Genomic DNA, 18,547 nt, shown 5'->3' with positions numbered 1-18,547 from the left:
TGACTCATTCATAGCACATTTATATTTTTGGAGAATTCCAAATTCCTATTTTTAGGCCACTGACACATGCAGGTGTTTTTCATTTCATCTCAAATAGCTTCCTCTTCTCACTTGAGTTTGGGAATTGTTGCTCTGCTGTGATGCTTGTGTTCATGGCTACATCATGGTTTTATATTGCCACGCTACAGTTTTACATACACCTGTCTAAGGAACACCAGATACCAAAAGATTTGAAAGGAGGTCAGTCACTGGAGGCATTCAGCATTTGCTAATCCTTGTTTATTTACACATATAAAGACTGAATGGAGCCCCTTGTGGCACAGCAGGTTAAACCGCTGAGCTGCTGAACTTTCTGGCCGAAAGGTCGGCAGTTCAAATCTGAAGAGTGGGGTGAGCTCCAGCTGTTAGCCTCAGCTTCTGCCAACATAGCAGTCTGAAAACATGCAAATGTGAGTAGATCACTGGGTACTGCTGCGGTGGGAAGGTAACGGCGCTCCATGCAGTCATGCTGGCCACATGACCCCGGAGTTGTCTACAGACAACGCCGGCTCTTCAACTTAGAAATGTAGATGATCACCATTCCCCAGAGTTGGATTGACTAGACTTAATATTAAGGAGAAAACTTTACCTTTATAACTATAATTTATAATTTAAAACACATTTGAGTTTGGGAAACTGCTATATTTATTTACATCTGCTTGATTACACTGTTCAGAATAAGTTCAGCAATCAAAACCATTTTGATTGATTAAAAAAATTACATTCCTATGTATGAGAGTACATATATAGTGTTGCTACGTATGGGGATACACAGATACAGCTTGCTCTTTGTTGTCTGTGCAGGATTTAATGATACAGTCCAAGACTGAAAGAGCTCTGTGTGCGTACAGAGAATGCACAGACTGGGCCGGTGACATCCATCAAAGAAGCATATTCCATTACAGAATAAATGCAGCACATCTCACATCAATGGCTCAGCATTGGCTACATGCATGCTAATTAATTGACTTTACTATATTTACATAAAATAGAGACATTAGTTACAAACACCTGGTTCCTGATCCGTTTTCAAGGTAGTCCTTTTTGGCAAGAGAATCCTCAGCATTAAAGCACTTTTAATACACAGGATGTAAAGATCCAAGCCTCATTGGCTTGAGTTCGGTTTAAATGTTAATGAAACGCTGTTGATGCAGAACCGCTGCCCAGATGGCTTGGGACCATCACCGAACACATGGCCCAGATGGGCATCACACTGCAAGAGATGAACAGACTTGATATGCTGCGTTCCTTAAATTAAAGCATATCTACATGAATTATACAGATTGATTTCATAGCTGAAGGGGCCAATTAAATTAACAATTGCCATTTAAGGAATCCCTTCTGTTTTTAAGTACTTGCTTCCAATACTCATCCATTCTAACCCCCCACGTTTGTGGGTATGCAAACACTCCAGAGTAAAAGGAGAACCTCTCCCTAGCTAAACCTTTTTCTATGAAGTTTTCTTGTGTCAGGGATTTTTCTCACCGTGGACATCATTTCCGACTCTCTTCATAAATGGAGGCATGAGGAATGCCCTCACTCTTATGTACCAGCAACCCACTGTTAAATTCCAAGTGGGTAAGCACCCAAGAAGCATGAAGCATCAAATTACAGTCCCATCAATCATCATATTTACATGGGGGAAAGTATGTTTTTTGTTTTTTTTATGAGATGCTCACTTAAATGTGCTTAAGCTGCACTGCACTTTTATTCGTAGCTAATGTGAGGTAAATCTTGCAATGCAAAGAGATTCACTCCAAGGGAAGCATGGAGATAATAGAAACTATATTGCATTATTATTCTGATACAGTATACAAACAACCTATCAGATCTCTGTGTGAACACAAAGATGAATTCACCCAGCTGGAAATCAAATAAATGGCAATACTGCAAGATGGAAGCAAAATTAGTACAAGACCTATATTCAAGCATCTTTTATGCTTCTTTCAAAACAAACACTGTATACCTGTTTGCAAATGACTTCTGTCCGGCTTGATCCTGATGAATTATCAGGCCGTCTCAGGATATTACTATTGCTTTCATCTGTTCCATGTGTCCCATAGGCTTCTGAAAAGGAGGGCCAACCTGTGCCGGAATCATACTTTGCTTCTGATCTATTAAGGATAGTAAAGTAGAATATTAATGAAGAATAACAATAAATTTATTTATGTATATACTCGAGTATAAACTGGATTTTTCAACCCCTTTTTAGGCTGAAAAAGCCTCCCTCAGCTTATATTCGAGTTGAAGTTATTATTTTACTCTGTTATTATTATTATTATCTTTATTATTGTTATTATTACATTTCCATTATTTTACTCTATTATTATTTTATTACATTTATTATTTTATTCTATTATTATTGGAAAGATACGTAAGCACATTTACATTGAAGAGGTTAGAGTAAGGGTTTAATCAGAGTTGAACAGTCTTATCTTAAATTACAGTTTTATGTAAATATTCAAAAACATTTAACCTACTGAGGCCTCAATTAATGTAATTTTATTGGTATCTATTTTTATTTTGAAATTTACCAGTAACTGCTGCATTTCACACTCTCAGCTTATACTCGAGTCAATACGTTTTCCCAGTTTTTTACGGTAAAATTAGGTGCCTCGGTTTATATTCGGGTCAGCTTATACTCGAGTATATACAGTATTTTAATTGTTCATTATATGGTTTTTATTAAAATGCACCCCTTTTCTGTGAGCTGGAAGCTTAGGAAGGTGTGATATGTTAATGCAAAAAGGTTAACCCCCTACACATTATTGGAGGTTTCATTCCCCCCCCCCCCCCCCAAACACCCCTTTCCACCGAAGACCAGGAAACTGAAAACAGCATTCCCAGGATTCTGTGCAACTTGAGCCCTCTGGATTTTCATATGGAGTGTTTATTGTGGCAGAAATAAATGTTTTTTGCATAAATCCTAATCCCTACATGGAAGAAATTTGCAATGAATCAGCACTATCAGTTTCAGCTAATAGACATAAATAAAAGGACTATGGCTCAACTGGTTTATAGATTAACATGCATGAAGGTGCATGACTTGGTGTCTGGAATAAATCCTAAGAAAAATTCTGAATTATTTTGCATTTTAATGGCACCCTATTGCAGTACATAATTTATTTTTCCACAAAAAAAGTTGGAAACTAGTTTTTAAAAAAATACTTTGGAGATATTAAATTACAGGCAGTCCCTGAGTTACAAACATCTGACTTACAAATGACTCACAGTTAAGAGGGAAATCTATCCCTCAGAAGGGAAATTCACCCCTGAAAGAGTTTTCATGGGGAAAAGGTGTCTCTGCTGAAGCTTTATTACCAATCCTTTCATAACAAGCCATTTTTCTCAAAATCCAATTCTCACAGAGACAGAAAGTAAGCTGAAGTAGTCTGAACAAGGACACAGATAGCAAAACAAAACTTGGAGGGGGGGGGGGATTAACCCTTTCCTATGTTAAAGCTTGTGTGTGTGTGTGTATGTGTGTTAGGCATGGTTAGGTACTGTCGGAATCTTCGGAATTTGGAATAAAGTCGGAAAAATTCCTTTCTTGAAAGGATTTTGAAGTTTTTAAGAAAACCAGAAGTCCCTTTGCCCTTCTGAAGCTTTTTCCGCCATTTTTGTTAACGACTCATGAAGTGAGTCGGAAATTATTCAGCTTTTCCCCGCTTTTGGTTCCTGCCCTCGGATCAAGCCAGAGAAGCCAGTTTTAAACCAGAGAAGGAAGAAATTTCCTGGCCTCGGCTCAAGCCAGAAAAGCCAGATTTAAAGCCAGAGAAGCTAGTTTTAAACCAGAGAAGGAAGGAATATTCTCCGCTTACTTTTCCCCGCTTCTGGAGTAAAACAACTACTTTCAAAGTAAAGACCACCCAATGAAACAGGAAATAACACTTTCAAACCATTAACGAAAGGATTCGGAAGTCTCAGAAATTTTGAAAGGTTTTGAACATTTTTTTTCTGTGAAAATCAGAATTGACTTTAGAATCGAACCACCAGTGCCCCCTACATCCGAAATGGGTTTTGAACCTTTTTTTTTTTTTTTGATCGACCAAGCCTAATACACACAGACACACACACACCCTTTAGCATATGTACCACCAGCCAATATATATATTTGGCTGGTGGTACACTTTAAAAAGTACCTGTTCTGACTTACATATTTATTCACTTTAAGAACAAATCTATTCAAGAGCCTGTATTGCTCTTGAAAGAATGTAGTTTTTTTAAAAGATGTACTGGGAAAAGTTTTTCTACAACATTTCAGATTCAATGCTCTTTAGAGACACCTAGTGGAGGGCAAAAAGCAGACAACCACAGTTAAGGCAATCTTGCCCAACACTAAAAACAGCTTTATATTGAAAGGAAGAAAAACTTCATAATCAGAAGCTTACAAGCATTCAATAATAACGTAAAAACTGGATTTTCTGTTAACACTATCTTTTAAAACAGATATCAGGAAGTGCAGGATGCATATTCTTGCATGGAAGGGGATTGGACTAGATGGCCCTTGTGCTCTCTTCCAACTCTTTGCTTCTAAGTAAAGAAGAAATGCAATCAAAATTTAAGCACTTAGAGCAGGCATGGGCCATCCAGGCGTTTTGGACTTCAACTCCCACAATTCCTAACAACCTCAGGCCCTTTCCTTTTCCCCCTCAGCTGCTTAAACTTAAGTTCTGTCCTGTTCATTATATGGTAGGATGTCTGGAAAAAAACACCCAAGAAAGGAGTGACATTTGTACTGCAACTCTGGACTCTGATTTGGATTTGGCTTGGTTGTATTTTAATGTTTTCATGGATATTTATAACTTTGTTGTTTTATCAAATAGTAATCTGTTTTGTACAGTTGTTATTTGTTGCTGTTGGCATCTAATAGTTGCCGGTTGTAAGCCTCCCTGAGCGCTCCCCCCCCCCCCCCCCCGGGAGTTGAGAAGGATGGGATATAAATGTTTGAAAAATAATAATAATAATAAATGTGACTACCTCCTGGCATTCTGTGGATTTTACAGACATTTTCTTCTACTTTAGCTCACTTTGAGTTTCGAAACAGAGTTGGCAAAAAAGTACTTAAAGCAACAACATGAACTCAGAAGGTAGTTGGGTAGGTAGAGGGCTGGGCTTTAGCACAGCAGGTTAACCACCAACTGCAATAAATCTTGCCAACTGGAAAGCTGACAGTTCAAAGCCCGGGTCAGGGTGAGCTCCTGATCTTAGCCCAATTCGAAAACTAATGTGAGTAGAAAAATAGATACCATGTTAAAGTGGGAATGCATTTAGGCATAGAAAAAGGAGGAAGTTTACGAACAAAGAAAGCTCTTCGGCAGGGAGATGGAGCGAAGGCACCTCCCCCCAGGTGGCCGGAACCAAGCACAGCCTCCAAGATGCCAAAAGATGGGAAAGCCTATATATATATCTCTATCTGTTGTCTGTTTTGACATTATATAATCAACACTGAATGTTTACCGTATATGTGTTCTGTGATCTGCCCTGAGTCCCCTTCAGGGTGAGAAGGGCAAATATAAATACTGTAAGTAAATAAATAAATAGAGAGCTAGCCTGATTAGATTATGCAGTGACTCTATATTATTCAAGAATGGGGCAGACATGTGGATGGCTCCCCATAATGTCTTTTTTGGCCCTAAGAGGAGATGCCACATCACAGTTATGTACGGATTGAAAATATCTCATGCAAAGCAGCAGTTATGTGGGGACATCACTGTATGAGGGCCAACATAATTATACTTTCTCATCCCATTGACTGTGGCTTTCTTTTTGAGCGGGGACTTACAATTACCTCATTCACTGTCTCTTCTGCATCAACTCTATGCTTGTTGCCCAAACCCTCTATCAATTTTCCATCCTATTAAAATAGCTCTCCACTACAACTGTCCTTCTGTGGTTTATTTATAGATACATAGCTTAGTTTTTTTTTGTTGCTAGAAACATTTTAGGAGCCACCAAAATACTGCTGTTCAACATTCTGTTTGTCCTTTGAAGTAGTTCACCAGAGCATTTATAGATAATGGACATTCCGCAAACATGTGCACTAGATTAGCTCTGAATACACCATACCTACAACATATGTTGTTTGCTTTGATCTCAGTTTTAGCTGTCTTAAATGCAGCTGAGATAATTTTAAGAAGTTTGACCCTTGGTTATAATTTTATGACTGGACTGAAGTTCGATGTTCCATTAAAATCCTGTAATTTGCTATCAATAAAAACTGAGGCTGGTGTTCGATGTATTCCTAATCTTAAATGAGTGTTTTGTAGTAGAAAGCAACAAGCTACATATTCCAGAAACATTTTGCTCAGCAGAGACACTGATACTTGAACGGGCAGCCCTTGGGTTGGCTTCAGTTCACTGGTAAAACCACTACTGAACTGGATGAGATATATCATACCGGAAAGGTAAAGAATGAGCCTTCTTTAAAATATTAAAAATCTACTTGCAAAGGTCTCCATGTATGTAACAATTAGCATCTTGCCCTAGGGCCAGAAATACAAAAATAGTTTGGAAGAGAGATAACTGGATTTCTGTTTTTTGCTGCACAAAATTCAAAATGCACTAACTGGCAGACATGTGGATTTCTGCATCAATTCTATCCCTTCTCCCAAAAATGTGTGCCTTTCCAAATGAGCTTTTTCATTCTTGATACCCGAAAGAACAAATTTTTTGGATCATTGTCCAACATGGTTGGGCTTCCCAGGCTTACCTTCCCCTGAGTTTTAGGGCTAGAGAGGTGAAAATCCTCCTATCGGCCCAACAGGCAGGGCTCAGAGGTAAATAAATAGCACAAGGCAATACTCAGTGGCTGTGTGAGGAGCACTATGTGGCCTGAAAATAAGATGATAACCATTCACGCTTTCTTTTGTTTCGGGCCTATTTCAGTACTGTAGGGGACTTACCGTCTCATGCAAAACAAATAAAACAAAAGGATTATTCTAGTGTCTAGTGGGATTATGCGACCTGTTGCTCAAAACATCTCAAAAGGGATTTGAAATTAAAGAAACGTTCTGGGACAAACTCATAAAAATAGACAATAAATTGATAAAGAGACTTTATCAACAATTATTACAATGGGCAACAGAAACAGAGCAAAGTAAAGAAGTCATTATTAAATGGGCAAAGGTAATTGGTCATACAATTGGGTTAGTGAAATGGGAAGAAATCTGGACTAAAAAACTGAAATACACTTATGCTGTAGAAATGAAAGAAAACTAGTATAAGATGTTCTATATGTAGTATTTAACCCCAGAGAAGATATCTAAATACAGCAAGGGGAAAATTAGCAAGAATTGTTGGAGATGCAAGAAGCATATAGGTTCTTTTATACACATGTGGTGGGAATGCAAGATAGTCAAAAAGTTTTGGTATGAAATATATATAAAAAATAGAAGAAATTTTGCAAATAATGTTTGAATTTAAACTCAAGTATATCTTGCTGGGTATTACAGATTTCCAATTAAATAAAAATGGAGAAAAAAATCTATTTTATTTTACCACAGCGGCTAGAATATGCATAGCAAGATTTTGGAAGACAGAAGAAACAGCAACATTAGGAAACTGGATTGAAAAAATGATGGACATTATGAATATGGACCTTTTAACTCAAAAACTTTCCCAAAAAGATCAAATTCAAACAGAACGGATTGGAGCAGCTTTATTAAATTTAGAACAATTACAAATGATTATAAACATAGGATAAAGAAATATCTCAGTTAAGATTGTAGATTCACGCAAAGTGACTCTTTTTAAAATATAGGAAACGGTGGAAAAAATGTTATTTAATACCACGGGAAGCGATCTGGAAGGGCCAATGGAAAATTAATAAATGTATGTCTGTAAGATAATTATCTTTTTTTTTCTTCCCTCACTGTTATTCTTTCTAATCTTTATGCTTTCCACTTTGGATGCTCTCCTACTTTCACTGTATTAAAATCAACATCTTAGGAATGTATATGATATTTTAATTATTCGTGTGTACAAAGTTTTTTTTGTTTAATGTCATCAATAAAAAATCAACACGCAAAAAAACCCCATCTCAAAACCAGACATGAGGCTGGTTTTAAATCATTTTAAGTCCAGTGATTTGAGTGTTGGACTAAAACTCAAGGAATCCAGGATTCGACTCTGCTCAGTCATGGAAACCCACTGGATGCACTGAACCTAATCCAATATTGCCAAGAAAACCCTATGACAGGGTCACTGTAAATTACTATCTATATAAATAAAAATGTAATGTTCGTTTGTGGGATTAACAGAACTCAAAAACCACTAGATGAATTGACACCAAATTTGGACACAACACACCTAACAACCCAATATATGTCCTTCACTCATAAAAACACTGAAAAACACAGCAGAAGGGACTTAAAAAGCCCCCAAAAGCTAAATAACGAAAAGCTAAATGACAATACAGAAGAAAGAAAGAAAGAAAGAAAGAAAGAAAGAAAGAAAGAAAAGAAAAGAAAGAGGGAGGGGAAGAAAGAAGGAAAGGGAGAAGGAAGCATGGAAGCAAAGAGAGAAGGAAGGAAAGAGGTAGAGAAGGAAGAAAGGAGAGGGAAAGGGAGGGAAAGAAAGAAAGAAAGAAAGAAAGAAAGAAAGAAAGAAAGAAAGAAAGAAGGAAAGAAAGAAGGAAACATGGAAGCAAAGAGAGAAGGAAGGAAAGAGGTAGAGAAGGAAGAAAGGAGGGAAAGGGAGGGAAAGAAAGAAAGAAGGAAAGGGAGAAGGAAGCATGGAAGCAAAGAGAGAAGGAAGGAAAGAGGTAGAGAAGGAAGAAAGGGGAGAAAGAGGGAGGGAAAGAAAAAGGGGAAAGGAAGAAAAGTTAGAGAAGGAAGGAGAGAAGGAAAGAAAGAGTGAAAGAAGGGGGAAGATGTAGAGAAAGAGAGGGGGAAGGAATGAAAGAAAGGGAGAAGGAAGCATGGAAGCAAATAGAGAAGGAAGGAAAGAGGTAGAGAAGGAAGGAAGGAGAGAAAGAGGGAGGGAAAGAAAAGGGGGACGGAAGGAAAGTTAGAGAAGGAAGGAAGGAGAGAAGGAACGAAAAAAGGGAAAGAAGGAAGGAAAGACAGAGCGAAGGAAGGGGGAAGATGTAGAGAAAGAGGGAGGGAAGGAAAGAAGGAAAGGGAGAAGGAAGCATGGAAGCAAAGAGAGAAGGAAGGAAAGAGGTAGAGAAGGAAGAAAGGAGAGAAAGAGGGAGGGAAAGAAAAAGGGGGAAAGAAGGAAAGAGAGAAGGAAGAAAGAAGAGAAGGAAAGACGGGAAGGAAGGAAGGAAAGAGGGAAGGTTGGCCACAGCAACATGTGGCGGGTACAGCTAGTAAGTTCCAAGTTTTTGGTCTCCCAATAAAATGCATTTTCAAACCTCATCACATGACCTGAGCCCATTTACGTAACCTACTTTACAGGGTTATTATTGGGATAAAATGGTGGGAATGGGGAACCATGTACTGCTTGGCCTTAGCACCTCAAAAAAGAAAGATGTATCTAAATGTGATATACATGCTTCCTACCTGAACAGTGGGGCATTGCAGCATACACAGTGGTACATCCCAGGCTCCATGTTAGTCAGGTGGATTCCACTAAAAGGCTTGAAACATGTATGTTAATAATATTAATATTCTAGAGAGGAACTGAGTCTTCTGTTTACCATTTACCTTCTTTCACACCCTGAAATCCATTGACTTGAAATGCATAATACATCATTGACTTCAAAATGTCCTAAGTCAGCCAGGCTGCATTTTTGACCCATTTACTCATCCTGTTAAATGGAGCCTGGATGCGTGGCCCAAAGTACTATTTGGATGGTACCATTTATTGAATTCCAACTTCATCTGTCATCTGGTCAAACTTGGTAAAGGTAAAGATTTCCCCATGAGGTTAGGTCTAGTTGTGTCCGACTCTGCGGGGTGGTGCTCATCTCCATTTCTAAACCGAAGAGCCAGCGTTGTGCATAGACACCTCCAAGGTCATGACTGCATGGAGCACCGTTACCTTCCTGCTGAAGCAGTACCTATTGATCTACTCACATTTGCATGTTTTTTAAATTGCTAGGTTGACAAAAGCTAGGGCTAACAAAGGGAGCTCACCCCGCTCCACAAATTTGAACCCTTTCGGTCAGCTATTTCAGCAGCTCAGCGGTTTAACCTGCTGCACTACCGGGGGCTCCCATCTGGACAAACTAGTATTTTGAAAAACACCCACAAGCAAGAGTTGCACAAAGCAAGATGCTGGAGGATGGTTTGACACCCTCCCATCCATGGCCTCCCTGCTTTATATATTCTGTTTGTGACACAACCACATATAAAAACACAGGTCTATCAGGGATGCATAAAGACTTCCCATAATAAACATCTCATAGTCACTAAGGTACTGGCAATTTTACTGTATGGGCCTTTTTATGCTACACAATTGTAGCATGATGATTCTACTCTTCATGGCTGCATCCTATTGAATAACGAGATATGTACTTTGGTGAGACATTTGTCAGAAATATTAAAAATTAACTGGGCATTTTTTATTACAAACATGTGAGTCAAGCACTGAAAGAGTTAGTAGGCCGAAGCCTATTAGTGTTAGTGGGCCAAAGCTACTGTCATCCTGAGGAGAGCGAGTAGGCCAAATTCTGTTAGAAGTGTTGCCCCGAGGAGAGTGAGAAGGCCAAAGCCTATTAGTGTTAGTGGGCCAAAGCTACTGTCATCCTGAGGAGAGCGAGTAGGCCAAATTCTGTTAGAAGTGTTGCCCCGAGGAGAGTGAGAAGGCCAAAGCCTGTTAGAGTTAGTGGGCCAAAGCTAGTGTCATCCAGAGGAGAGTGAGTAGGTCGAAGCCTGTTAGTGGGCCAAAGCTAGAGTCATCCTCAGAAGAGCTAGTAGGCCAAAGCCTGATAGAGTTAATGGACCAAAGTTAGTGTCATCCTGAGGAGAGCAAGCAGGCCAAAGCTAGTGTTGCCCTGAGGAGAGCGAGTAAGCCGAAGCCTGTTAGTGGGCTAAAGCTAGTGTCATCCTGAGGAGAGCGAGTAGGCTGAAGCCTGTTAGTTAGTGGCCAAAGCTAGTGTCGTCCTGAGGAGAGCGAGTAGGCCGAAGTCTGTTAGAATTAGTGGCCAAAGTTAGTGTCGTCCTGAGGAGAACGAGTAGGCTGAAGCCTGTTAGAGTTAGTGGCCAAAGCTAGTGTCGTCCTGAGGAGAGCGAGTAGGCCGAAATCTGTTAGAGTTAGTGACCAAAGCTAGTGTCGTCCTGAGGACTCTGAGAGAAACCTGAGTATGAGAGAAACCTCAAGTGAGAAAGCTCCAGTGTGAAGGCTGCTACGTGTAAATCTACTATGTTTTTGTTTATCTGTGTTATGGAAGCCTATTCTTGTAAATAGTGCAACCATATTATTTTACTACAAAGAAAAGCCTCCTATGGAAGATATAACATCAGTCTGTATGTTTTTGTTCTTTTTATCACTTTAGGCTACTGGTGCTGGGCCACATCGCAGCTAATAAGTTGCTCTGCTATACGTTTATGAGGGTCTTTTGTTAATAAGCCCACTTGCCCAACAACATTGTTCACTTTGATAAATCTAAACTGTTGGAAATAGCAACCTTCTTCAAGTCTCCATTAATAATTTGCTTGCATATGATTCTGTTTTGCTTATTGTATTATATATGTATGTATGTTTGGGTATGCAGCTTTCCCTTTACTCTTATGTTTTCTTGAGGTTGTGGGAGGGGCTACAGACCACATGATCAGATTAGAGACTGCTCAGACCTGAGACTCCACTTTAGATGACAGATTCCATTATACTCACGGAATGTAAAGATGTTGCTGTTTGATTTTAAGAAAAATGCCTTGTGTTATCTACACAGAGAAACTACTTCAAACCTATCTGTAAATGGATTGACAAGTTATGTACCTGTATGCTAAATACACAGCATTTGTAAGCAAACCAAGTATGTTACTTTTAAACGAAGACTATTTATTTCTGTCTCTTGAGAGCATGATTTAAAACCAAATATATTTTATGGGATGTTTTTTGGGCAACTGAAATAACACTTCCAAAAATCTGCTATATTTTTGTGCCTTGGCATAATCTTTTGTTCCTAACAGTTCAAAGAGATAACCAGGTATATCAGTCTAACAGTTGAGAAACCTAATTTGCCTTGCATGAATACTAGTGGATATATACCACTAAAGAGCCTCAGGCCCTTTCCTTTTCCCCCTCAGCCACTTAAGCCTTAGGCTGTTAGGAATTATGGGAGTTGGAGTCCAAAACACCTAGAGGTCCAAAGTTTGTCCATGCCTGTTTTAAACATATGGCATCCTCGGTGGATGGTATCTATGAAAACATAAGTCAAAGACTTCCCCAACTCATCACAGAATGGCTGAGCAGAAGCAATTCAGTGGTAACTCAAGGCTGTTAAATGGCCAACTGCAGTATAGGTCCGCCTATGGAAATTCTACTCTACCCTATGCTATACAAGATTATGGGCATTTTGTTATAATGGCATAACATGATTTGTTCCAACATGTCTATATAGAAAAATATGTTACTATGTGTATATATTCATATTTGGAAATTGAAACATGTTTTAACTTACCAGTTCAGTTCCTTTTTCCCTGGTGACATAAAATTGCTCAGGGGTCAATTTCTTTTGCCAATTGGTATTATTTCTTGACTCGTCATATCTTGTCAGAGAAGCTTGATCCTTACCTGGAAAGACAGGAGAGCAAAGAATCTATCTGAATGTGAGGAAATGCAACCAAGTCACCATATGTAGAACAGGTGTCTACATATAGCAAACTGCAGAAGAAGGAAAACAATAATTGCACCCAGAGCAAAGGGAGGACAGGAGAGCGGAGACCTCCGAGCACAGCTGACAGGCCGAAGAAAAATGATAAGTTTGTAACAGATGCTAACAGAAGAGTTTCATTCTCTAGCAGGGGAATTTCAGTAGGAAATAGTCAAAGGCTGGTTTCCATGTAGGGGATATTTAATGGAGCCCTGGGGGTAATAAAAAAGTATTCAATGCAGTTACAAAACAAAAGCCATTCTGTAATTAAAATGATTTCAAACAGATATCCTGGCATATGAACATGTCTCTCCTTTCCCAGTGGCACATTCATCTTTCAACACAAGGCAGCACTTTACCTCTTCTCCAAGCAACAAATTACCTGTAATTAATTTTGCCACCACCATCCAATAATGAAGGCATAACTAAGTTACTTTAGAGTTGTAATACAACAAAGGCAAACTTCACTCCTTCTGCACCTGTACTGTCCTTTTAGTTGATTTTAGGTTACAGGATGTGGGTAAATGATGGCAAAGTTCTAATGCTGATTTGTGGTTTGACTCATAACCTGCCACAGGTGCTAATTAACTGGAATGGAAGAAAGTGTGTCTAGTAGCACAGACCAGTGACTTTTTGCATTTACATTTTTAAAGTAACTGGAAAATATCCATTTTAGTTGCTTTTTTAAGGCAAACTATAGTTTTAAGGTAAAGGTAAAGGGTTCACCTTGACATTAAGTGACGTATCCAACTCTGGGGGTTGGCGCTCATCTCCATTTCTAAGATAAAGAGCTGGCATTTTCCATAGATGCCTCCTAAGTCATGTGGCCGGCATGACCGCATGGAGCGCCGTTACCTTCCTGCTGAAACTGTACTTATTGATCTACTCACATTTGCATGTTTTCAAACTGCTAGGTTGGCAGGAGCTGGGGTTAACAGCAGGAGCTCACCCTGCTCCCTGGATTCAAACCACCAACCTTTTGGTCAGAAATTTCAGCAGCTCAGCAGTTTAACCCACTGCGCCACTGGGTTTATTATACTATGATATATAACTATAGTTTTAATAAACTGAAAAAATAATGGCAACTACTGACATGGTTGTCAGAATTGTAATGGTATGTAATTGCCTTTAAAAGCAACTTTCTAAGCTCTGCCACATTCCGCACCCAACATTCTTGCAAGTTTGCAAAATAATGTGTATAATGAGTTGGACTAGTTTAAGCATAATAAGACCAGTAGCCAATCTGTTTGAGTATTTCACATTCCTGGCTTTATAAAACTGATGCATTGTGTATATAGACGTTAGCCACCTTGAGTCTGCATGGGGAGAAAGGCAGGATATGAATAGAGATGATGATAATAATATACAGGGTTAGTCAAAATGAATAGGCCAATAAGAAAATTAATTGTAGCCGAATGTATGTTTACTGTAACCAAACCACAGCTACGTAGCGACAGATAAACTATCAAAGTTTTTTTTGAGCAACACACATGTACGTTAATGCCGCTAGGCGTCGCTAGGAGTCGCTGTTTTCAAAATGGCGGAATCAGGCAAAGAGAAGGCGTTTTGTGTGATGACATTTGCTAAAACAATGTCAGTAATTACGGTCCAGCGAGAATTTCGAGCCAAGTATGGCAAGGAACCACCTCATCGACATTCCATTGCGAGGTGGGTAAAGCAATTTGAGGAGACGGGCTGCTTATGCAAGGGTAAAACCACAGGACTGCAGGAATGTGCTGCATTCAATGCCATTACGTCGGATGTGCTGCAACGGATGTGGAATGAACTGGACTATCGCTTGGACGTCTCCCGTGTCACACGGGGCGCCCATATCGAACATCTCTGAAGGTGAGACAAAACTTTGATAATTTATCTGTCGATACGTAGCTGTAGTTTGGTTACAATAAACATACATTCGTCTAAAATTAATTTTCTTATTGGCCTATTCATTTTGACTAACCCTGTACAATGGGCCCACTGGGGTTTAGTTGTAGGACTTCCCATGAATTCAAGTTTTTGGATGCTCAAGTACTATGACATACAATGATGTAGTAAAATGATCTCCTTTATTTATTATTTTATTTATTTATTTCCAGCATCATTTCTACCCCGTCCTTCTCAACCCCTGAAGGGGGACTCAGGATGGCTTACAATGGCAGCAATTCGATGCCGACAACATACAAAATACATTACAACAATATTATGCAATAGATAAAACACTGATTAAAATACACTAAAACATTATTATTATTCATCAAATAGCCAGATCCAGATCTAGTTTAGCGACCAACGACTCAGTCCAAAGCCTGTCCTTGTAAGAGTTCAATCACTGTAAATACTGCCAGACCTACTGTCCAAATGCCTGGTCCCAGAACCATGTTTTCAGCTTCTTTCTAAAAGAGAGGAGGGGTGAAGCCAACTTTATTTTGCCAGGGAGAGCATTCCACAGGTGGGGGGGCATCACCAAGAAGGCCCTATCCCTCATCCCCACTAAACACACTTGCGAAGAGGGCATCCCCTCTCCCTCCCCCCTCCCCGGACTATCTTAAATTCCAAGGTGGGACAAAGAGGGAGATACGTTTGGACAGGTAAGCTGGGCCAGCACAGTATATACAATGGCAAAATTAAGATTTGCTTGCTATACATACATACATATACATGGTGCCAGCTGTACATAAAATGGTCTGTAACAGCAATACCTCTTCAATTACTGAGGACTTAAATGAAGAATTCAAACGCCTGGGAAATGATTAAAAGGCTTGCCTGTGAGCAAAATAATAATAGACTGCAGTCTTAGGAGCCATGGTGGCATGATGGGTTAAACCAGTGGTTATCAACCTGTGGGTCCCCAGATGTTTTGGCCTTCAACTCCCAGAAATCCTAACAGCTGGTAAACTGGCTAGGATTTCTGGGAGTTGTAGGCCAAAACACCTGGGGACCCACAAGTTGAGAACTACTGGATTAAACCCTTGTGCTGCTGAACTGCTGACCTATAGGTCGGCAGTTCGATCCATGAGATGTGGTGAGCTCCCACCTGTCTGTTCCAGTTCCTGTCAACCTAGCAGTTCAAAAACATGTACTGTGAGTAGATAAATTAACCAATTAGGTAGGAAAAGGTAAAACAACGTTCTAAGCAATCTTGCCAGTCACACAATCAGGAAATGACAATGCAGACTCCTTGGCTTAAAAATGAATGGAGGAAAGCACCTCCCCAGAGTCAGAGATAAGCACCGGCTCCAGAAGCCAGAAATGAAAGGAGAAGCCTATGCCTTTGTTTGTGTGACTCTGTATATAATTGAAAAAGGCATTTCCCTATGTATGTAAATGCTGTAATCCACTCTGAGTCCCCTAGGGGAGAAAATAAATAAAAGTGTCACCTGACAGTATGGAAAAGTTCAATTTTGGACTACAGCTGCAAGAATTCCTACAGCCAACAAGGTCAATGGCAGTTGTTGTCCTAAAAGATTCCCCCCCCCCCCCCCCGCTTTCAAACTTTGCCTAGCATCAATCCCTGTTGAACTCATACTACTAAGGGCCATCTATAATGCCATATAATACAATTTGAGTTACAAACACCTGACTTACTAACAACTCGCAGTTAAGAACAGGAGTGAGACAATAAGAAGTCTGGCTGTTAGGAATTCTGGGAGTTGAAGTCCAAAACACCTGGAGGGCCCAAGTTTGCCCATGTCTGGTCTACACTGACCATATAATGCAATTTCAAACTGCCAGTGTAGATGTGGCTAAGTCACAGAACAAAAACCTCAGTCTACAGAGCCCCCCCCCCCCTCGACTCTGGAACTCACTCCCCAAGGACATCAGGCATGCTCCAACTTTGGCAATCTTTAGGAGGAGCCTGAAAACGTGGTTGTTCCAGTGTGCCTTCCCAGAATAAGGAAACTCCCAGCAATATGTCCCTAATTGCACTTTATTAGTGATCTAGGACTCTCTGTACGCCCCATTCTTTTCCGAAATTGTATCCTAGTTATATTTCACCTGGTCTTGCTCAGCATTATTTTTAAATTTTTAATTATTACATTTGGCCCAGCCATAGGTTTTTAAATGTTATTGTGTTATTGTTGATGTTTACTGCTCTTTTTTTGTTTATGAGTTTTATTTTATTGTTTTGTATTACTGTTGTAATACATGTAAGCCGTATCGAGTCCCTTGGGGAGATGGTAGCGGGGTACAAATAAAGTGTATTATTATTATTATTATTATTATTATTATTATTATTATGCACAAGAGTTATCTCCCTTTAAAAGAGGTCCGGCCTTAATAGTTCCAATTAACATATCAGAACAATTCCAACTCAGGTCTAATTAGTGTATTAAAGTAATTCCTACTTAGTTCTTAACTACTGTGTCAGGACGAATTCCTAGTTACGTCTGCTATCAACTATTGACGCATACACATGGTGTCCACAGAGTCTTCTGTCTTTTGGGGGTAATTTCAAGGGGTTTATAGCTCTGATCAACATTTTCTTCGGGTTGTTGTAGGTTTTTCCGGGCTATATGGCCATGTTCTGGAGGCAATTTTTCTCCTGACGTTTTGCCTGCATCTATGGCAAGCATCCTCAGAGGTACTGAGGTCTGTTGGAAGTAGGGAAAATGGGTTTATATATCTGTGGAATGACCAGGGTGAGACAAAGGACTTTTGTCTGCTGGGGCTAGATGTGAATGTTTCAGCTGATCACCTTGATTAGCATTCAATGGCTTGGAAGTGCCCGGGGGGGGGGGGGGGGGGGGGAATCCCTTGTTGAGAATGATTTTATGTGCCTGTTTGTTTCCCCTCTGTTGTTTTGCTGTTGTGATTTTTGAGTCCTTTAATACTGGTAGCCAGATTTTGTTCATTTTCATGGTTTCTTCCTTTCTGTTGAAATTGTCCACATGCTTGTGGATTTCAGTGGCTTCTCTGTGTAGTCTGATATGGTGGTTGTGAGAGTGGTCCAGCACTTCTGTGTTCTCAAATCATATGCTGTGTCCAGGTTGGTTCATCAGGTGCTCTGCTATGGCCGATTTCTCTGGTTGGAGTAGTTTGCAGTGCCTTTCATGTTCCTTGATGCGTGTCTGGGCGCTGCGTTTGGTGATCCCTATAACCCTATGGCCCTATAGCCCGGAAAAACCTACAACAACCCAGTGATTCCGGCCATGAAAGCCTTCGACAATACAACATTTTCTTCCTCGGTGTTAATGTATTGGTTTCGCCTACATCACTACGGCCACCAGCAGGCATTTCCCACTCACTCACCCACTCACCCACCCACCTCCCTTTCCTTTTTGCTCTTCCCTCCGGTCCTTGCTCGCCCTGATCCGGCCCCGTTCAGCCCCAAAACCGCTACCAGTGTCGCCGGCTTTGGTCCCTCGAAAGGCCGGCCCAGCGGCCCCGAGGAGAGGCCCCGACTGCGGAAGAGCGATGAGCAATGCCCGGGATCGCCCTCTGAGGCCCGGGAGCCTTTGGAGGAGCCGCACAGCCATCGCCAGCCCAGGGAAAACAGGAGGGGCAGCGGCGCCTCTTCCTCCCCCAGGAATCAAAGGCCATAGGAGCAGCAGCCAAACCCCGCCCTCCGCTTCCTCCTCCCTTCCTCCCTCCCTCCCGCCCTGGTCGGCTTATCTCTTCTAATCTGCCAGGCGCAGAGTGGGCAGAAGAGCAAACCACCGGCGAGGCTACAATGTAGCCTGAGCCCTGCCAAATGCACAGTGGAGGTCCTTCTTGCAGCCACATCGGAGGCTCTCCAAGTGGACA

The 18,547-nt window shown here is 40.5% G+C and overlaps 1 protein-coding gene across 2 annotated transcripts; it reads right to left on the bottom strand.

The window, feature by feature from the left end:
- Positions 1–666: 666 nt before the first annotated feature.
- On the bottom strand, positions 667–18,351 carry MSRB2 (methionine sulfoxide reductase B2). 2 transcript variants are annotated; one of them, XM_067470336.1, is made up of 5 exons: positions 18,069–18,351; positions 12,611–12,723; positions 9,546–9,622; positions 2,006–2,153; positions 667–1,252 (listed from the first exon to the last, which is right to left on the bottom strand). In XM_067470336.1, exons 1-5 carry the CDS (start codon positions 18,277–18,279, stop codon positions 1,145–1,147), a joined length of 657 nt encoding a protein of 218 aa, XP_067326437.1. In that variant the 5' UTR covers positions 18,280–18,351; the 3' UTR covers positions 667–1,144. The 2 variants fall into 2 exon arrangements, with proteins under 2 accessions (XP_067326437.1, XP_060638372.2); XM_060782389.2 differs by having other exon boundaries at positions 18,144–18,347.
- Between the last annotated feature and the right edge of the window lie 196 nt (positions 18,352–18,547).

This window comes from Anolis sagrei, chromosome 6, assembly GCF_037176765.1.
Source record: "Anolis sagrei isolate rAnoSag1 chromosome 6, rAnoSag1.mat, whole genome shotgun sequence".
Taxonomy (NCBI): domain Eukaryota; kingdom Metazoa; phylum Chordata; class Lepidosauria; order Squamata; family Dactyloidae; genus Anolis; species Anolis sagrei.
This window is presented reverse-complemented; position numbering and strand designations above follow the sequence as displayed.

Bases quoted from the DNA above. Each gene is read 5' to 3' on its own strand.
- MSRB2 (XM_067470336.1), bottom strand. From the start codon at position 18,279: ATGGCTGTGCGGCTCCTCCAAAGGCTCCCGGGCCTCAGAGGGCGATCC. The intron at 9,623-12,610 runs GTAAGTTAAAAC...ACATGTTTCAAG, and splicing joins GGGAAAAAGGAACTGAACTG to CCTTTTAGTGGAATCCACCT. The intron at 1,253-2,005 runs GTATACAGTGTT...CATCTCTTGCAG, and splicing joins CAGAAGTCATTTGCAAACAG to TGTGATGCCCATCTGGGCCA.